We start from the raw sequence: 14,715 nt of genomic DNA, 5'->3' as shown, positions 1-14,715 counted from the left end.
TAGACGTTTCGGTATCCAACACCAGACCTTGACCTGATTGTATACGTCTACTGACCCGATGTGCAGTTTAGCGTGACAATTACACCTAGATGGCTGCAACGATCATCTCTATTTCAGTGCTAGATGTGATGATGTCTTGATGTCACGATGAGATTGTGTTGATCAGGCAATGCGTTTCTGATGTAAAAATTTAGTGTAGATGTCTATTTTTAAACAATTACTGAACACTCAAACAAATATCTTTAAGCCGAAGATTCCAATGTAAACCAGTAATTCAAACAACGAAGAGCCTTCAACAATAAAATACAAAGCTTTAATTCTGAAACTAGGAATCACTTGAATAACATATACAAAGTGTACACTACAATTCAATTAAACAAGTTTCCTTTCGTTGTTTAATCTCATAACTACAACTGATCCTCCCCGTCTTTCAAAGACTTTGTATCTGCCTCTTACTATATTTGAAAACAATCCACCTCGTTCCTTTTAGCGTCATGGAATTCTTGCCCGCTTCAGTTCCAAGAAAACACGCTTCTGTTCCTAGAAATTCGTCACCATGACCTAGCGCTGTAGACTGCAGAAATCTAAAAATAAACTTAAGGAAACGGCTGCTTTATGCTACGTGACTCTAGGTCCAATCAAACCCTAATAAATAATGAAACTAGCTAAGCCTAATCCAACATAGCACAAAGCCAGGCCCAAATGTAAAAATCAATGAAAGCTTTACAAATAAAGAAGGCCCAATTCTTTATTACAAAAAGCTAGGCACAATTCATTATTACAAGAATCTAAGGCTCAATAATTCCATGAAAGAAGCTAGACCCATTTCAGTATTGCAAGAAGCTATGCTCAATTCAGTATTACAAGAAGGTTTAGAAGGCCCATTCTTTTATTACAAGAATATAATAATTTACTACTTTGGAAGCAAAGTTTAAACCAATTGTTTCACAAAAGTAGGCTGTATAAGTACAATCTTCAATACTGGTAATGCAAGAAACAAGAGGCAGAGTTTTGTTTGGAAACTGACTTGTGTAGTAATTTTTTTTTATAATAACATTATTTGCTTGTACTTGTGTAGTACTCTTTTATAATAATAGGCTACTATTTGCTAGTGGGTGTGTGTATGTGTGTGTGTGCCTAGAGTTACTGATAGTCTCCTACTAAGTCAAGGTCACTCAAAGAAGTAAAACACTATCGAATTACAGTAATTGCTCTACAAAGTCGTGAACCAAAAAAAAAGGTGTGTTTACCTTGAAAGGTATTAGACAAAGATAAAAGAGGGCTGCATAAGGGCGCCGGGTGTAGGGCGGAGAAGGAAACTTAATCTGCGCCTTGTTCAACTTCACACTAAGTGCTAGAGACACTAGAAGCTGGTGGTGTAAAGTTAGTCCACAGTCAATAGTGAGTCAACATTCACACTAAGTGATAGAAACAGTAGAAGCTGGTGGTGTAAAGTTAGTCCAAAGTGAATAGTGAGTCAACATCACTACAAGAATTTAAATAATCGTCCGGGTTCGTGTCTATTAAAAGACTAGATATTAAAACCTCGTTTGAAAGACGATAGAAAAAGAACATTGTTTGAGAATAAAAATACCATTGCGGTGCAGTTCAAACACATTTGGGCTAATAAAGTAACCTCATAATTTTTTGTTTGTTTTGAAAGTGGTGGCTGGTTGGTAAAGCACGTGACTTCGGAAGCTGGGATTTTAAATTTCGGGATTTTCAGAGCCCCCCTGAATACTAATTGTTGAATACTAATTTGCCCATATGGACACTATTATTATAACTCTGTGATTATAATTTTTGTATGAACTAGGGAATTGTTATAGGCCTATGAGGGATGTGAGGACATAAATTCGTCACATCTATTGAATTAAACATCAAAATGTTTGAAGTTATTTAGTCTATGCAATAATAAATGCATAATAATGTATTCAAACAAAAAGCCACGCATTGGGAATGTCACATTAAGCCTTTGACCTAATTCTGAACAAAGACCAAGAAATCGGATTTGTAACTCTGCTTCTAGCCTTCCAGGGCTGTGTTTCTTCACTGTATCCATATAGTAAGGGGAAATATATTTATAGACACATCCAAATTCGCATATCTCATATCACTGCCTGGATAGGTCAATTGAAACATTAAAAATAAACTTCATAAAATCTTAAATGGCGCTGGTAAGGTGTTTGGTTAAAAAAAACAAAACAAAAAAAAAACTTATTTGGGCAACTGTTTGAGAAAAATACTCATGAAAAAAAAATAAAAAGATTTTCGAAAAAAAATAAACAACTCTTGCGGAGGATTATATGATATTACCGTTGCAGGGGAGATACACGATAACAGATAAAGGAAATAACAAAGACCAACAGACACAATAACTATTTGGTTTCTAAAATTAGCATAATGTTAAATACAATTCAACAATCCGATATAAACATTTCACATGTAACGTTGGAGTGAGTCTAGTGTGAATGTATATATTTTGCTTTCTATAGTTATAATGTTTTGTTTGATGCAATGCACAAAATTGTAAGACGAATTTCCATATGAATAAAAATAAAGATTATTATTATTATCATCTAACTTGGAGAAGCAACCAGAAATCCCAAAACCAAAACAATGAAGGCCCCTAGACAAACGTGTTCGACTGGCTTTGGAGACTTTGTTATAATAGACAAGCAAAATATAATTTTAATTTTTTTTTTAAAATATAGCTTTTAAGGGAGAGCACTGCTATACCTCTCATTACAGCATGGTTTTTCTCCCCTTTTTCTGTATAAAACAAACTAAATTAATTACCACTAATTGCTTAACTAGTAGGTTTATTTTTCAGTTGATTCCCGTATCGTCTACAACTATGAATATGTGTGCAAAATGTCAACTTGATCCGAGAATGGGAAGTGAGAAATGCAACTTGTCATAGAATCCTCCCAGACAGACAGACAGACAGACAGAGTGAATAAATATAATCTTTGTAAAAATAGAGCGCTACAATAAGAACAGTGTAGTGTTTGTTGGCTGAGTGTGTAAGTCTCTGTTACTTGTTCAAATCTACTTCATTTGCATATTTGTGGACCAGCCTAGTGTTTACAATATCTTATCTGTCGCCTTAGTAAAACATCACTCAACACTAGCAAATGTTTATGTAAAGAAAAAAAAAAGAGCTTTCACAAGCTTGTATTGGAAAGGTCGATCTATATAACAAGTGTTATACCGTGTATATGGTAGAGACCACGATATTAGTATGTAGAGAAAACAAAACAAAAATATTCCTGTTGTTTATTAGCTGACTGAAATTTAAATAAAGTGAATCGTACCTGATACAATATTAAATTATATTTCACGTTAATGGTAGAAATCGACCAACTAAAATACAAAAAGTAGTTAACTAAGCTGTTAATGTAAATGACGTAAATGTCGTCTGTTTCTGTGGCCGACGGTTGACGATGATGCCATGTGGCCAGCACAACCACCTTTACAATCCCCAACTAACGTCAAGTACCATTTAGAGTTAGCTAGACTTGTGGTTTCGAATTCGAGACGCCTGGATTCAGAAACAAGCGCATAACCACCTGGAAACTATTATGTAACAGTAATAGTAAGAATGTCACTTTTCTAAAAAAAAAGAACATCTCTTATCAGCTTGCAATCTCCTCATGGGTTCAGGAAAGACAAAAAGACACTGGACAGGGATCTCGAGAAAAGGGGGGAGGGGGAGAGAACTCTAGATTACTTATGCCAACTTTTAACAAATGAGTTGGGGCTCTCATTTACATAATTTGTTATAAACTTTCGTTATAAATACTGGACTATAACTTGCTAGTATTTTTATGGCTTCCCAGCTCTTTCCGGTCCTCTCGGCTTACATAGTTTAGTGCGAAATGGCGAACATTAAACGAATCCAATTCAAATAAAATGACTACAAACTGTTAGGCGTAGAGGAAGTCTTTGTTTGTTGTTGTCTACATTTGTTTTATTTCAACATCAACTTCTCACTTGAGAGAAAAATAAAACAACAACATCTTAAGCTTACATTGGATTCCCTCCACACGCACACGCACACACACATCCGGTAGTAACCGTTAATTTTATAATAGTCGCAACACGGGAGAGACACGCATTGTGTGCAGTGCTGAAAGACGTATAGACTTGCTACTCTAGTCTTGATGGCAAAGGTCACAACGGTTCATTACAATTGAACTAACTCACTCCATTACGTAATAAGTTATGTCCTGACTCTAAGTTCTACATCTAGAAGTTTAAAATTTGATAGTAAATATACTTCTCTTGACTGGCAATGTTACTGTGATAGTCAAGATGAAGTGGTCTATGTTAATGGCAAGTCGAATGAAGGAACAAACGAAAGGTACAAAAGCTAACTAGTTGAAACCCTTGTAGGCCAATATTTATATTCGAGATGGGAATCGAACACATCTTGCAGACTTCAAGTCCGGTTCGTTTCAATTATATTTAAGTTCGGATTCGGTTCATTCGATCAAAAGTTCGATTTCAGGTTCGACTTGGTGTTAATGAAATTAAGCAATAAAAAGACTAAGCACAATTTAACCAAATTGAAATTAGTTCAGTAATAAAAAAATATGTGTACAGTGTCTGATTTAGACCCTAAGCTTTCTGGGATATGGGGCCCTTGATAAGTGAACATATTAAATATCCGTGCTACATATTTCATGGTGACCCTGAGATTTAGCTTACGTTACCTATTGGTAAATCCGGCCCTGCCTGTGTAATAAAACGCACTGGATTGCAACGGCACCTAGATTTAAGTAGCTATATCTTCGTCTTAAAAGAATTCCTTTTAAATTTTAATGTTTGTTCATTCATACTTTGAAAACCAATTTAGATAAGTGTAATTTTAAGTGAAAGAGAGAGCGAGAGAGAGAGAGAGAGAGTGTGTGCGCGTGAGGAAGGAAGAGAGAGAGACAAGCTATTAAAAGTACATTAAAGTACGGTATGTAAAATGATTTAATCAATCAATAAGCTCTTTTTCATTTCTTTTGAAACTAGCAGTCACACTCTCACTTGAAGAATGGCTTCACAGTAAGGTGTAGACTAGCTCTACTAGCAGAGAAGATCTAGACCAGGTGACACTCATATCAAAGCGTCTAGGTTTCACTTTGGAGAGGGGAATATTTCAGAGGTTTACGACAGGGTGAAATTAATGAAGTAATTAGAGTTTTGATGAAATTCGATTTGATCATTGGTTGACCTTATAATTATATTGCACGCTCAAAAGTGACAGTTTATGGGGGATCAATAATTGAACTGATAACGTAGACTCAGTGGCGTAGCTAGAGTGGGGGAGGAGGGGGGAGAATTTGAAAATCCCCCCCGGGCACCCACATGAGGGGGGCCCCCAAATGAGTGTTTTTTACATAAAAAATTAATAATTACGCAAAAAATCAGAAGACCCTCAAAGAGGTCAAGCCCCCCCGGGCCCCCAAACGATGGAAAATTCCTAGCTACGCCCCTGCGTAGACTTTGTTGTATGAATAGAGTGGACACCATCTGGACATCAATACATAGAATTAGTATGACTTATTTTATCATTTAAAGACTTTCTTCGATAAAATAAGATAATTACGAACTACGAGTGTTCATGGGTAAATCTAGAGGTGAAAGAAAAACAAATGATAAAGACACATTCCTCATCCCATATGCTAGGACAAACTTGTACAAATACTCCTTCTTCCCTAGTACTACTAGAGCATGAAATGGGTTGCCTGAGCTAGCCAGGAAAACCAGTGACTTGGCAGAATTTAAGTCATTGGTCACTATGCATCACTCAACGCATGACGCGTAGGACGTAATCATCTTTTTTTTTTAAGTAACGTATATATGATATAAGATAAGAAGATAAGATGTAATTTTTCTGGCTGTTTAATAAAACCCATCCCATGCTCTAATTAGAGATATAAAAAAAAAGCAATATGCAAATTTGTCCTAGCATATGGAATTAGAAATGTGCCTTTATCTTTGTGTCTCTTTCTGAGTATTTTATTAGGTGTTTTTTTTTTTTTGTATTAGTAAATTATGGTTCAGTGTTTTCTTTACTTTTTTAGACTTCTGTCATAAGTGTCTCTTAGTTTATAGAATACTGTATACACTACTACACTCACTAAGTTACTAAATGTAAACAATTATGTATATTGTTTTCCTACTTGTATAAGTGTCACATTAGTAACTAAAGTATTATAAAAACAGATCCTGAGATCTAAGACATTTAGATATCAACGAAGTCTACTTACTAAAGAAAGTATCGCATATTCTCTCAGGAAATCCAAACAGTAACATCCCGGTGAGAACAACTGGAGCGCGTTATTAATTGTTTTATGTGATTTAACACAATAGATGCGTCCCTCGTAATGTCACCGATGACACGGCAGCACTGGTGTGTGCACACAAGCTGACTCGCTAGGCATGGCAATAGCACAGGTCCACCTTTCTCTCTGTGTACAGCCAGGTATAAACATTTGGGCTTGACTTGTTTTCTACCATCGGTACTACATTTTTACCTGGACTGAACACAGGGTAGTCAGCACACACACACAATGACACCCGCACATACACACACACACACGCAGTCACTGGTTCAATGAGTTACGCTGGACCAATCATTATCGACCCTGGACAGACTGTTCCCATTTTCGCTCCACGCCTTTTTTTTTTTTAATTACCACAAGTTGCCGCATCCGCTTTGATTTAAATTAGGTCTGACTGGTCTGACCTTTTAGGCCCTAAATGTCAATTTAAAAAACGGTATTAAATGTAAATAATAGCCCTGTGCCGTGTGTGTAGCGATTCACTGCACACGCTGTGACGCACACACGTGGTGGGAGAGGCTATTATTTAACCGTATTTTAATAACAGCACTTAAGCAGTTGTGAAATTGATACTGCTTTATGCATGGTCTGATAGGTCACGTGTATTCAAGAGAAAGTCCCCGTGAGAAATGACAGCCTGGAGGTTTAACTCTTTCTCTCCGTAATTATTTTCCACGTTCCTTCAGAATTCTTCAATTCGCTCATTAGTAATGTTCTACCCTGCTAGGATTAAGCTTGAATAACTTTTTCGTTAGATATCAGAAAGTGTTTTATTTGGTCAAGAATTAAAGGGGAATGCATGTTTTTTAATATATATATATATATATATATATATATATATATAACACAAAGTAAAGTGTATAAGATCAAACATAAATTTAATTTAATGAGGTCAAATCAACGATGATATCGTCGCTTAGGAGAGAAAGAGGTAAGGAGACTGAGAACCTCTAGTGATGTAGTGTAACTTTAAAAAAAAAAAGAAAATGTATAAAAAAAAAGGGGAGGGGGGGGGCACATTGCTAAGACAAGAAGAGATTTAAAAATCATACAATATCAACATTTATCTTTATAGATTACAGACTTGACTCCAAACAAGAAGATATCTATGTTCTACTCATTTCGTGTGTCTATCTAGTCATGCATGTTAATAAATGACATAATCTCTGCTAAGTCGTTGGTTTTCCTGCCTGATTCAGGCAACCCCAGTCCATTCTCTAATGGCACACGGGAGGAAGGAGCATTTGTACAACTTTCTCCTAGCATAGGGGTCGGCAACCTTTAGAGTTGGAAGAGCCAAAAATGACAATTTACAAAATTTCGAAGTTTTTAAAGAGCCACAAAGTTTTTTCTTGCCAGCTATAAATCTCACACAATGAATTTTTTTAAATGAAAAAAAAACTAATTTATATAAGTAGTGTTTTTTTCACAACAAATTAGATAATATATATATGGCATAATTAGATAATTATTTTTTAATTCGATAACTACTAAAGAGGTTAAACATTGAATTACAACACTAACTTGTACTTCAATAACAAACAATTGAGGAAACAAATGCAATGGTTTGGTTTGGTTTTAGAAAGTTGGAATACATTTTGGCTCATAACTTATAGCTTTTAGTTTCAAACAGGACTCTAAATTTTCATTTGTTAGTTGGCTTCTTACTTTATTTTTAATTCTATTCATGCAAGAGAACAAAGGCTTGCACGAATATGTCGGTTCACCTCACTGTAGCAAGCTAAAAGAATTACTCCATGCGCCGAATCAACTCGCGGCATTCCTTTTAAAGCTGTTCACTTTTGTTGGGTTACGTACATTTCTGGACCTCCAACACTTCCAACTTGCTTTTCAACTCTGTAAATTTTCCACCCCACAAAACTTTACTTTTTAAATCGATCAATTACATTTCTCGAGATCCAATTCCAAATGGATCAATGGTGATTTCGTTACTATTTGTGTTGAGATGGTGTACTAGGAATGCTAGAATAGTTTTGTTGCTCAAATCTGTCAAGAAATTCATCTTTGATTTTTTTTTATAACTGTGCTGAAGTAATGTGTGTCAAAAGTTGCACTGATTTTATCGCGATACTACTTTTAACATTAAAAGGAAGTAATTGACCGCTCTGAATATCTTCGGCAAAAAGAATTAATTTTTCTTCAAAACAAACCAATTCTTATACCAAAACATAGGCTGGGTTTCCCTTTCCTTGCAGTTTTATATTCAGCTCATTTAATTTCTCCATTAAATCAATCATAAAGTAAAATTTTTGCAACTTTTCGTTCTCTAATTCGGTGTCATAAATGCCTTTTTCAGTTAGAAATAAATGTATTTGTATTTCATTCAAGCACAAAGCAAAACGTTTCATCACCTTACCTTTGGAAAGTCATAACACTTTTTTGGGGAAGAAGGAGGTCGGAATACTGAGTCTCCATTTCGTTTAAGTTTAAGTGGTAGAATGCTTTTCACAAGATGCTGTTAACAATCTTTATTATCAGATTCATGCCCTCACCTATTTCGGTCGGAATCGTTTTGGGCACAAAGCTCTTCTTGGTGCATTATTCAGTGAAACGTAAGAATTTCTTGGTTTATTTCGCTCCGACGAATCGTTGTTGTCCCTTTTTTCCTGTCATACTTCTGGCTCTATCAGTTGCTATTGAAAAGATTTTATCTAAATCGATCTTATTGTATTCAAGGTATTTTCGCTTAGCTTTCCCTCTATCGTTCCCTTTAGTTTGTCATGAGAGCGGTAGCAATCCTAGAAGTTCTTCTTTTGGACTTTGGGAAGACATATACCTGACAAAATGGGAAACTTGTGCCGTGTCTTTATGTAGCAAGAATAATCAATAGCAAGTGATAAGGCAGAAGAAAGTTGAATACCTTCCACCTTCAGCGGATAGTGGCAAATGTTTGATTTTTTTTTTCAAGATTTCTGTTTTGTTTTTTAAAACACGAAACAGTTCTTCAGATGCACGTAGGAAGCAGTCTTTGACATACTCATCTGTAGATGGTATGCGTTTATGTGCAATTTTTATTGGTACGCAAAGCTTGGCAGAATAGCATTACTTGTAGATTGCTTGTAACTGTGAGGAGATACTTCGCTTCTAACTCATTTACTTGAAAGAACAAACTATACGTCACAGCCATGGCATGTGGTTAAGATGCCATTTCGTCTTGCGTCAAAACGAATTAAAACCTACATAGAAACATCCGACGACGGCGTCATTCGAGAGCTTCCGACGGACTGACAACAGTGACTACGCGTGCAATGGGGGAGGGGTGTGGTGAAAAGCGAGTACAAGTGGCTGAGAGATCGAATCAGCGTTTAATCTTTGTTAAAAGATTCAGAACTTTTTTTAAAAAAATGTTTCGATAAAATAAATAATATTTGCGTATGGAACTAAAGAGCCGCAGCTTCACATTCAAAGAGCCGCATGTGGCTCGCGAGCCGCAGGTTGCCGACCCCGGTCCTAGCATATGGAACTATGAATGTGCCTCTACCATTATGTCATTCCGAGTATCTTAATTTGGTTTTAGATTTTCTATTTGTAAATTATTTATTTTATGTATAGTTTGTTTGCTGCCCTTCGATATCTTGCTTTGAGGAAATCTTATATATTTTGTTAGCTGGTTTAAAACTGGTACTCAAAAATATGAAAATTATACACATATCCAGGAGGATCTTTTTACTATGAATAGCACAAGTGGGTAAGTTTAGTGTAACTCGATATCTCTAAAATATTGCCAGTAGTCAAAGACATGAACAGTGTAGGCATACATTCAGAATACCGGTACATTCCGTGGCTTACTAATTAAAAAGGAACAGTAACCTACATAAATTGAAACTCAGTAATACGAACCCCGATTATGTCCCTTACTTGACAAAATGTGTCGTAAGTATAGAAAAATATAGCCAAAAAAAAATTGACGTGCAGTTTATGCATCATTATTATCGAGCTGCAACAGGACAATGTTGAATATTAGTTATTAACCATGCAGTCTTATTCAACCCATCTTGGTTCGGACATTTGTTTTTTTACCTTGGTAGCAATGGTGTCCAGTTTGCAATAAGTTTATAACATGTAGGCTACTTAGGCAGACAGAAAGGACGAATGGTGGCAGACAGATAGGATCAGGCAATTTCTGGTACGGTTTTGCACGCGATCATCTCATGGATGTATCCAAAGGAACGTTCCGATACAGTTTGGGGTCAGCGGCGTCGCAGGCTCTACCAGGCTGTAGCTCTGGGAACTCCAAGCTGCCTAAGGGTACTGGTTTGAGTTTTCCTTCTACTAGATGGGTAGCCAAGGCGAACGAGCTTACTGATTTAGGCGCCAGTTACTCGCCTTCGCCTTTTTTTCCTGTTAGCAAAAATAGTTCCGCCGGACTCACTGTTTGAGCCACTCTTGAAGGTCAGGAGTGAGACTTGTTGTCAAAGGCTATTTGAGACGCATGCCGTATAGAATAATTGTATAGGTAGTGAAATGCTTATGTACATTACCACTTCCGGCAGTGACAACCTAACGGAACCGTATAAAATCCTTTTTAACTAAGCTAATTTGCGCTCTTTTTCTCAGAGAAGGCATCTAAATATGCAAAGCTATAAAAAAAAATAAAGGAGAGAGCAGAGCAAGTCTATTCACAACAACAGAGGGATAAACTCCCTTGAGATTATTTTTCAATTACAGCAGAGGTTGTAAAAGAGCATGTGATGGTCATCTGTTTTTATGGCCGAAGGCTAACGAGAGAGTCAATTTGGCCAGCACAATGGCCAACCTCCTTGACTTTCCCAGCCAATAACGTCAAAGACTTCACTGGGATTCAAACTCGCGACCTCTCGTTTTTCTAAAGGCTACTACTTAACTGTGCTCTACCTCTCTTTGGGATAGTGAACGTCGCGGGTTCAAACTTAACCCCAACAGCTTTTCTTTATGAGTGAATTACATTCTTTATACAGGCATAAAATTGATCGACACTGAAGTACAATTATTTGGTAAGCGAAACTCTAAAAGTGTTAAAATATAACTAGTACAATAATAAAAATAATAATAAAAAGGCTTGTCTTCGAGTCTGAAGATAAATGAGGAATGCGGTATTTCCCGTGGCAACGCAGCCCCAGCTGTGACCTACATATTTTGCCACATCCAGGGTAAGCATAACCATTGTCCGCCGGTGGTCGATTAAGATTTTTTTCTTCTTTTGGTCTCAAATGTGTATCCCGCAGCCTTTGTGAGTGACCTCCAGCTTCCTCGTTCTGAGGCCGCATGCAACAATGTGCTCTCTTCTATGTCAGCTAAGCCAAGTTGGTGCCTAAGATGTTCTTTAAAGCGTTTCCGTGGAGCAACTTTTAGCTCACCAAAAAAGACAACCTTTAGCAGTAAAAAAAAAAGACAACCTTTAGCAGTAAAAAAAAAGACACCTTTAGCAGTAAAAAAAAAAAAGACAACTTTTAGCAGTAAAAAAAAAGACAACCTTTAGCAGTAAAAAAGGCAAGACAACCTTTAGCAGTAAAAAAAAAAGACAACCTTTAGCAGTAAAAAAAAAAGACAACCTTTAGCAGTAAAAAAAAGACAACCTTTAGCATTAAAAATAAGACAACCTTTAGCAGTAAAAAAAGACAACCTTTAGCAGTAAAAAAAAAAGACAACCTTTAGCAGTAAAAAAAAAAGACAACCTTTAGCAGTAAAAAAAAAGACAACCTTTAGCAGTAAAAAAAAAAACAACCTTTAGCAGTAAAAAAAAAAGACAACCTTTAGCAGTAAAAAAAGACAACCTTTAGCAGTAAAAAAAAGACAACCTTTAGCAGTAAAAAAAAAGACAACCTTTAGCAGTAAAAAAAAAGACAACCTTTAGCAGTAAAAAAAAAGACAACCTTTAGCAGTAAAAAAAAAAGACAACCTTTAGCAGTAAAAAAAAGACAACCTTTAGCATTAAAAATAAGACAACCTTTAGCAGTAAAAAAAGACAACCTTTAGCAGTAAAAAAAAGACAACCTTTAGCAGTAAAAAAAAAAGACAACCTTTAGCAGTAAAAAAAAAGACAACCTTTAGCAGTAAAAAAAAAAACAACCTTTAGCAGTAAAAAAAAAAGACAACCTTTAGCAGTAAAAAAAGACAACCTTTAGCAGTAAAAAAAAGACAACCTTTAGCAGTAAAAAAAAAGACAACCTTTAGCAGTAAAAAAAAAGACAACCTTTAGCAGTAAAAAAAAAGACAACCTTTAGCAGTAAAAAAAAGGACAACCTTTAGCAGTAAAAAAAAAAGACAACCTTTAGCAGTAAAAAAAAAAGACAACCTTTAGCAGTAAAAAAAAAAGACAACCTTTAGCAGTAAAAAAAAGACAACCTTTAGCAGTAAAAAAAAAAGACAACATTTAGCAGTAAAAAAAAAAGACAACCTTTAGCAGTAAAAAAAAAGACATCCTTTAGCAGTAAAAAAAAAGACAACCTTTAGCAGTAAAAAAAAAGGACAACCTTTAGCAGTAAAAAAAAAAGACAACCTTTAGCAGTAAAAAAAAAAGACAACCTTTAGCAGTAAAAAAAAAAGACAACCTTTAGCAGTAAAAAAAAGACAACCTTTAGCAGTAAAAAAAAAAAGACAACATTTAGCAGTAAAAAAAAAAGACAACCTTTAGCAGTAAAAAAAAAGACATCCTTTAGCAGTAAAAAAAAAGACAACCTTTAGCAGTAAAAAAAAGACAACCTTTAGCAGTAAAAAAAAAAGACAACCTTTAGCAGTAAAAAAAAAGACAACCTTTAGCAGTAAAAAAAAAAGACAACCTTTAGCTGTAAAAAAAAAGACAACCTTTAGCAGTAAAAAAAAAAGACAACCTTTAGCTGTAAAAAAAAAGACAACCTTTAGCAGTAAAAAAAACAAAAACAAAAGAAGTTCAATATCAATCTCGTCACTCAAGAGAGAACAACTTTATTAAAGACTTTCACACTTAAGGTTGATCACAGTAATCCGCCCTTTGTACACACTTTCACTTTATAAGCTCTCTCGTTTACATTACAAAGACAAAGAAGACAGGGCGATAATAAGAAATGGGGTGACAATATACAATGGAACCTAATGAAAAACTTTGAAAAAAAAAATGATTATAAAGATGTTGAAATTAATCAACAGAATAATGTCAAAGGACGTCGTACTGAAAGTTCCCCATTGCCAACTAAATAGTACAAAGCACTTTGTGCTACAGACGAAATAGCTTCAAGTTTGCTCCTACAGTGCACAAAAAATAGTTAACTTATCAACACGTCCATATTCTTTACACCGGATACACCAACAGGTTGGCTCCTGTTAATTTTACCTTCATCCATGCAGGGCCTGATTTAGGTATGTAGAGGCCCCCAGGGCAGGATTTTTGTGGGGGCCCTGACAATTTTTCGAAAGCTTTAATTACGATCCACTTATGGAAAGTGTATCTAAAAGCATGTTCTATTTTAGAAGAAAGAAATAAAGCTCTTGTAAATTTTATCTCACTTTCCTTTTTAAAAAATTATTTAATATGCATATTTTAATTTTAAAAAGTGTAAACATTTTAGTTTCTGGAGGTCAATGCTCTTGGTAGACGCACTGCCGTAAACCCGGAGCTGTATTTTCTTATTCCGAGCATACTAGAAGAGTACACGTCTTCATCTCAGTTTTTTGGCAGCCGCAAAAATGTGATAAAAAAGGTTTCTGACCCGTCAAAATTCGGAAATATTTTTATCTCTTTTGCGGTGGACCCTTTCTTGTGGAGTCCCCGGAGATGTCGACCCACCTGCCTTTCCTTAAATCCGGCCCTGCCTCGGTGTATGAAAATCTTCAACTAAAAAAAAAAAGTTCCGAACACTGATTACGAAAGTTACATTATGTTTTAGAAAGCAAGGTAAGAGTTAAACAATTCTACCTATCTATCTCTGTCTTTCTTTCTTCCTTTCTCTCTCTCTGTTTCTTTCTCTCTCTTTCTATTTATCTCTCTCTCTCTCTCTTTCTCTCTCCCTCTCTCTATCTCCCTTGCACACACGCACACACACACAGACACGCACACATGAAACTCACCGGTCTCTTAAGGCATCAGCTCTAGTCTGTCTCCCGTCATGCCTCTTGGTAAACTCCAGCACGTGACAGTCACTCTTTGTATCCTCTCTCAGTCGATACATAGATGCTAGCACTAGAGGCACTTTCCCTTTCTCAGAACCTAATAATCCCAGCACATGCACACAACACACAGCCACCAACACACTACAAGGCAATGTTTGTTTATCAAAGAAGTCACTACACTACGCTTCTTTTTTTCCCCATTGCAAGTGGTAAACTTTGTGATTCTATATTACACACGACCTGTCCCACCCACTCCCCCCTCCCAATACAAAACTAGCAGGTAATGTCT

At 35.9% G+C, this 14,715-nt stretch overlaps 1 protein-coding gene across 2 annotated transcripts in view; it reads right to left on the bottom strand.

Moving 5' to 3' along the window:
* Nucleotides 1–14,583, bottom strand: part of LOC106065384 (beta-1,3-galactosyltransferase 5-like) — a 38,027-nt gene extending 23,444 nt beyond the window's left edge. The window contains exon 1 of one of the 2 annotated variants that reach the window (XM_056020729.1): nucleotides 14,385–14,583. In XM_056020729.1, coding sequence (XP_055876704.1) covers nucleotides 14,385–14,485 — 101 coding nt within the window. In that variant the 5' untranslated portion in view covers nucleotides 14,486–14,583. Of the gene's footprint in view, nucleotides 1–6,266; nucleotides 6,642–14,384 lie in introns of those variants that run through there. The other variant, XM_056020738.1, reaches the window with a different exon arrangement.
* Nucleotides 14,584–14,715: the final 132 nt, after the last annotated feature.

The sequence above is a fragment of the Biomphalaria glabrata genome, chromosome 1 (genome assembly GCF_947242115.1).
Source record: "Biomphalaria glabrata chromosome 1, xgBioGlab47.1, whole genome shotgun sequence".
NCBI classification, from domain to species: Eukaryota; Metazoa; Mollusca; class Gastropoda; family Planorbidae; genus Biomphalaria; species Biomphalaria glabrata.
This window is presented reverse-complemented; position numbering and strand designations above follow the sequence as displayed.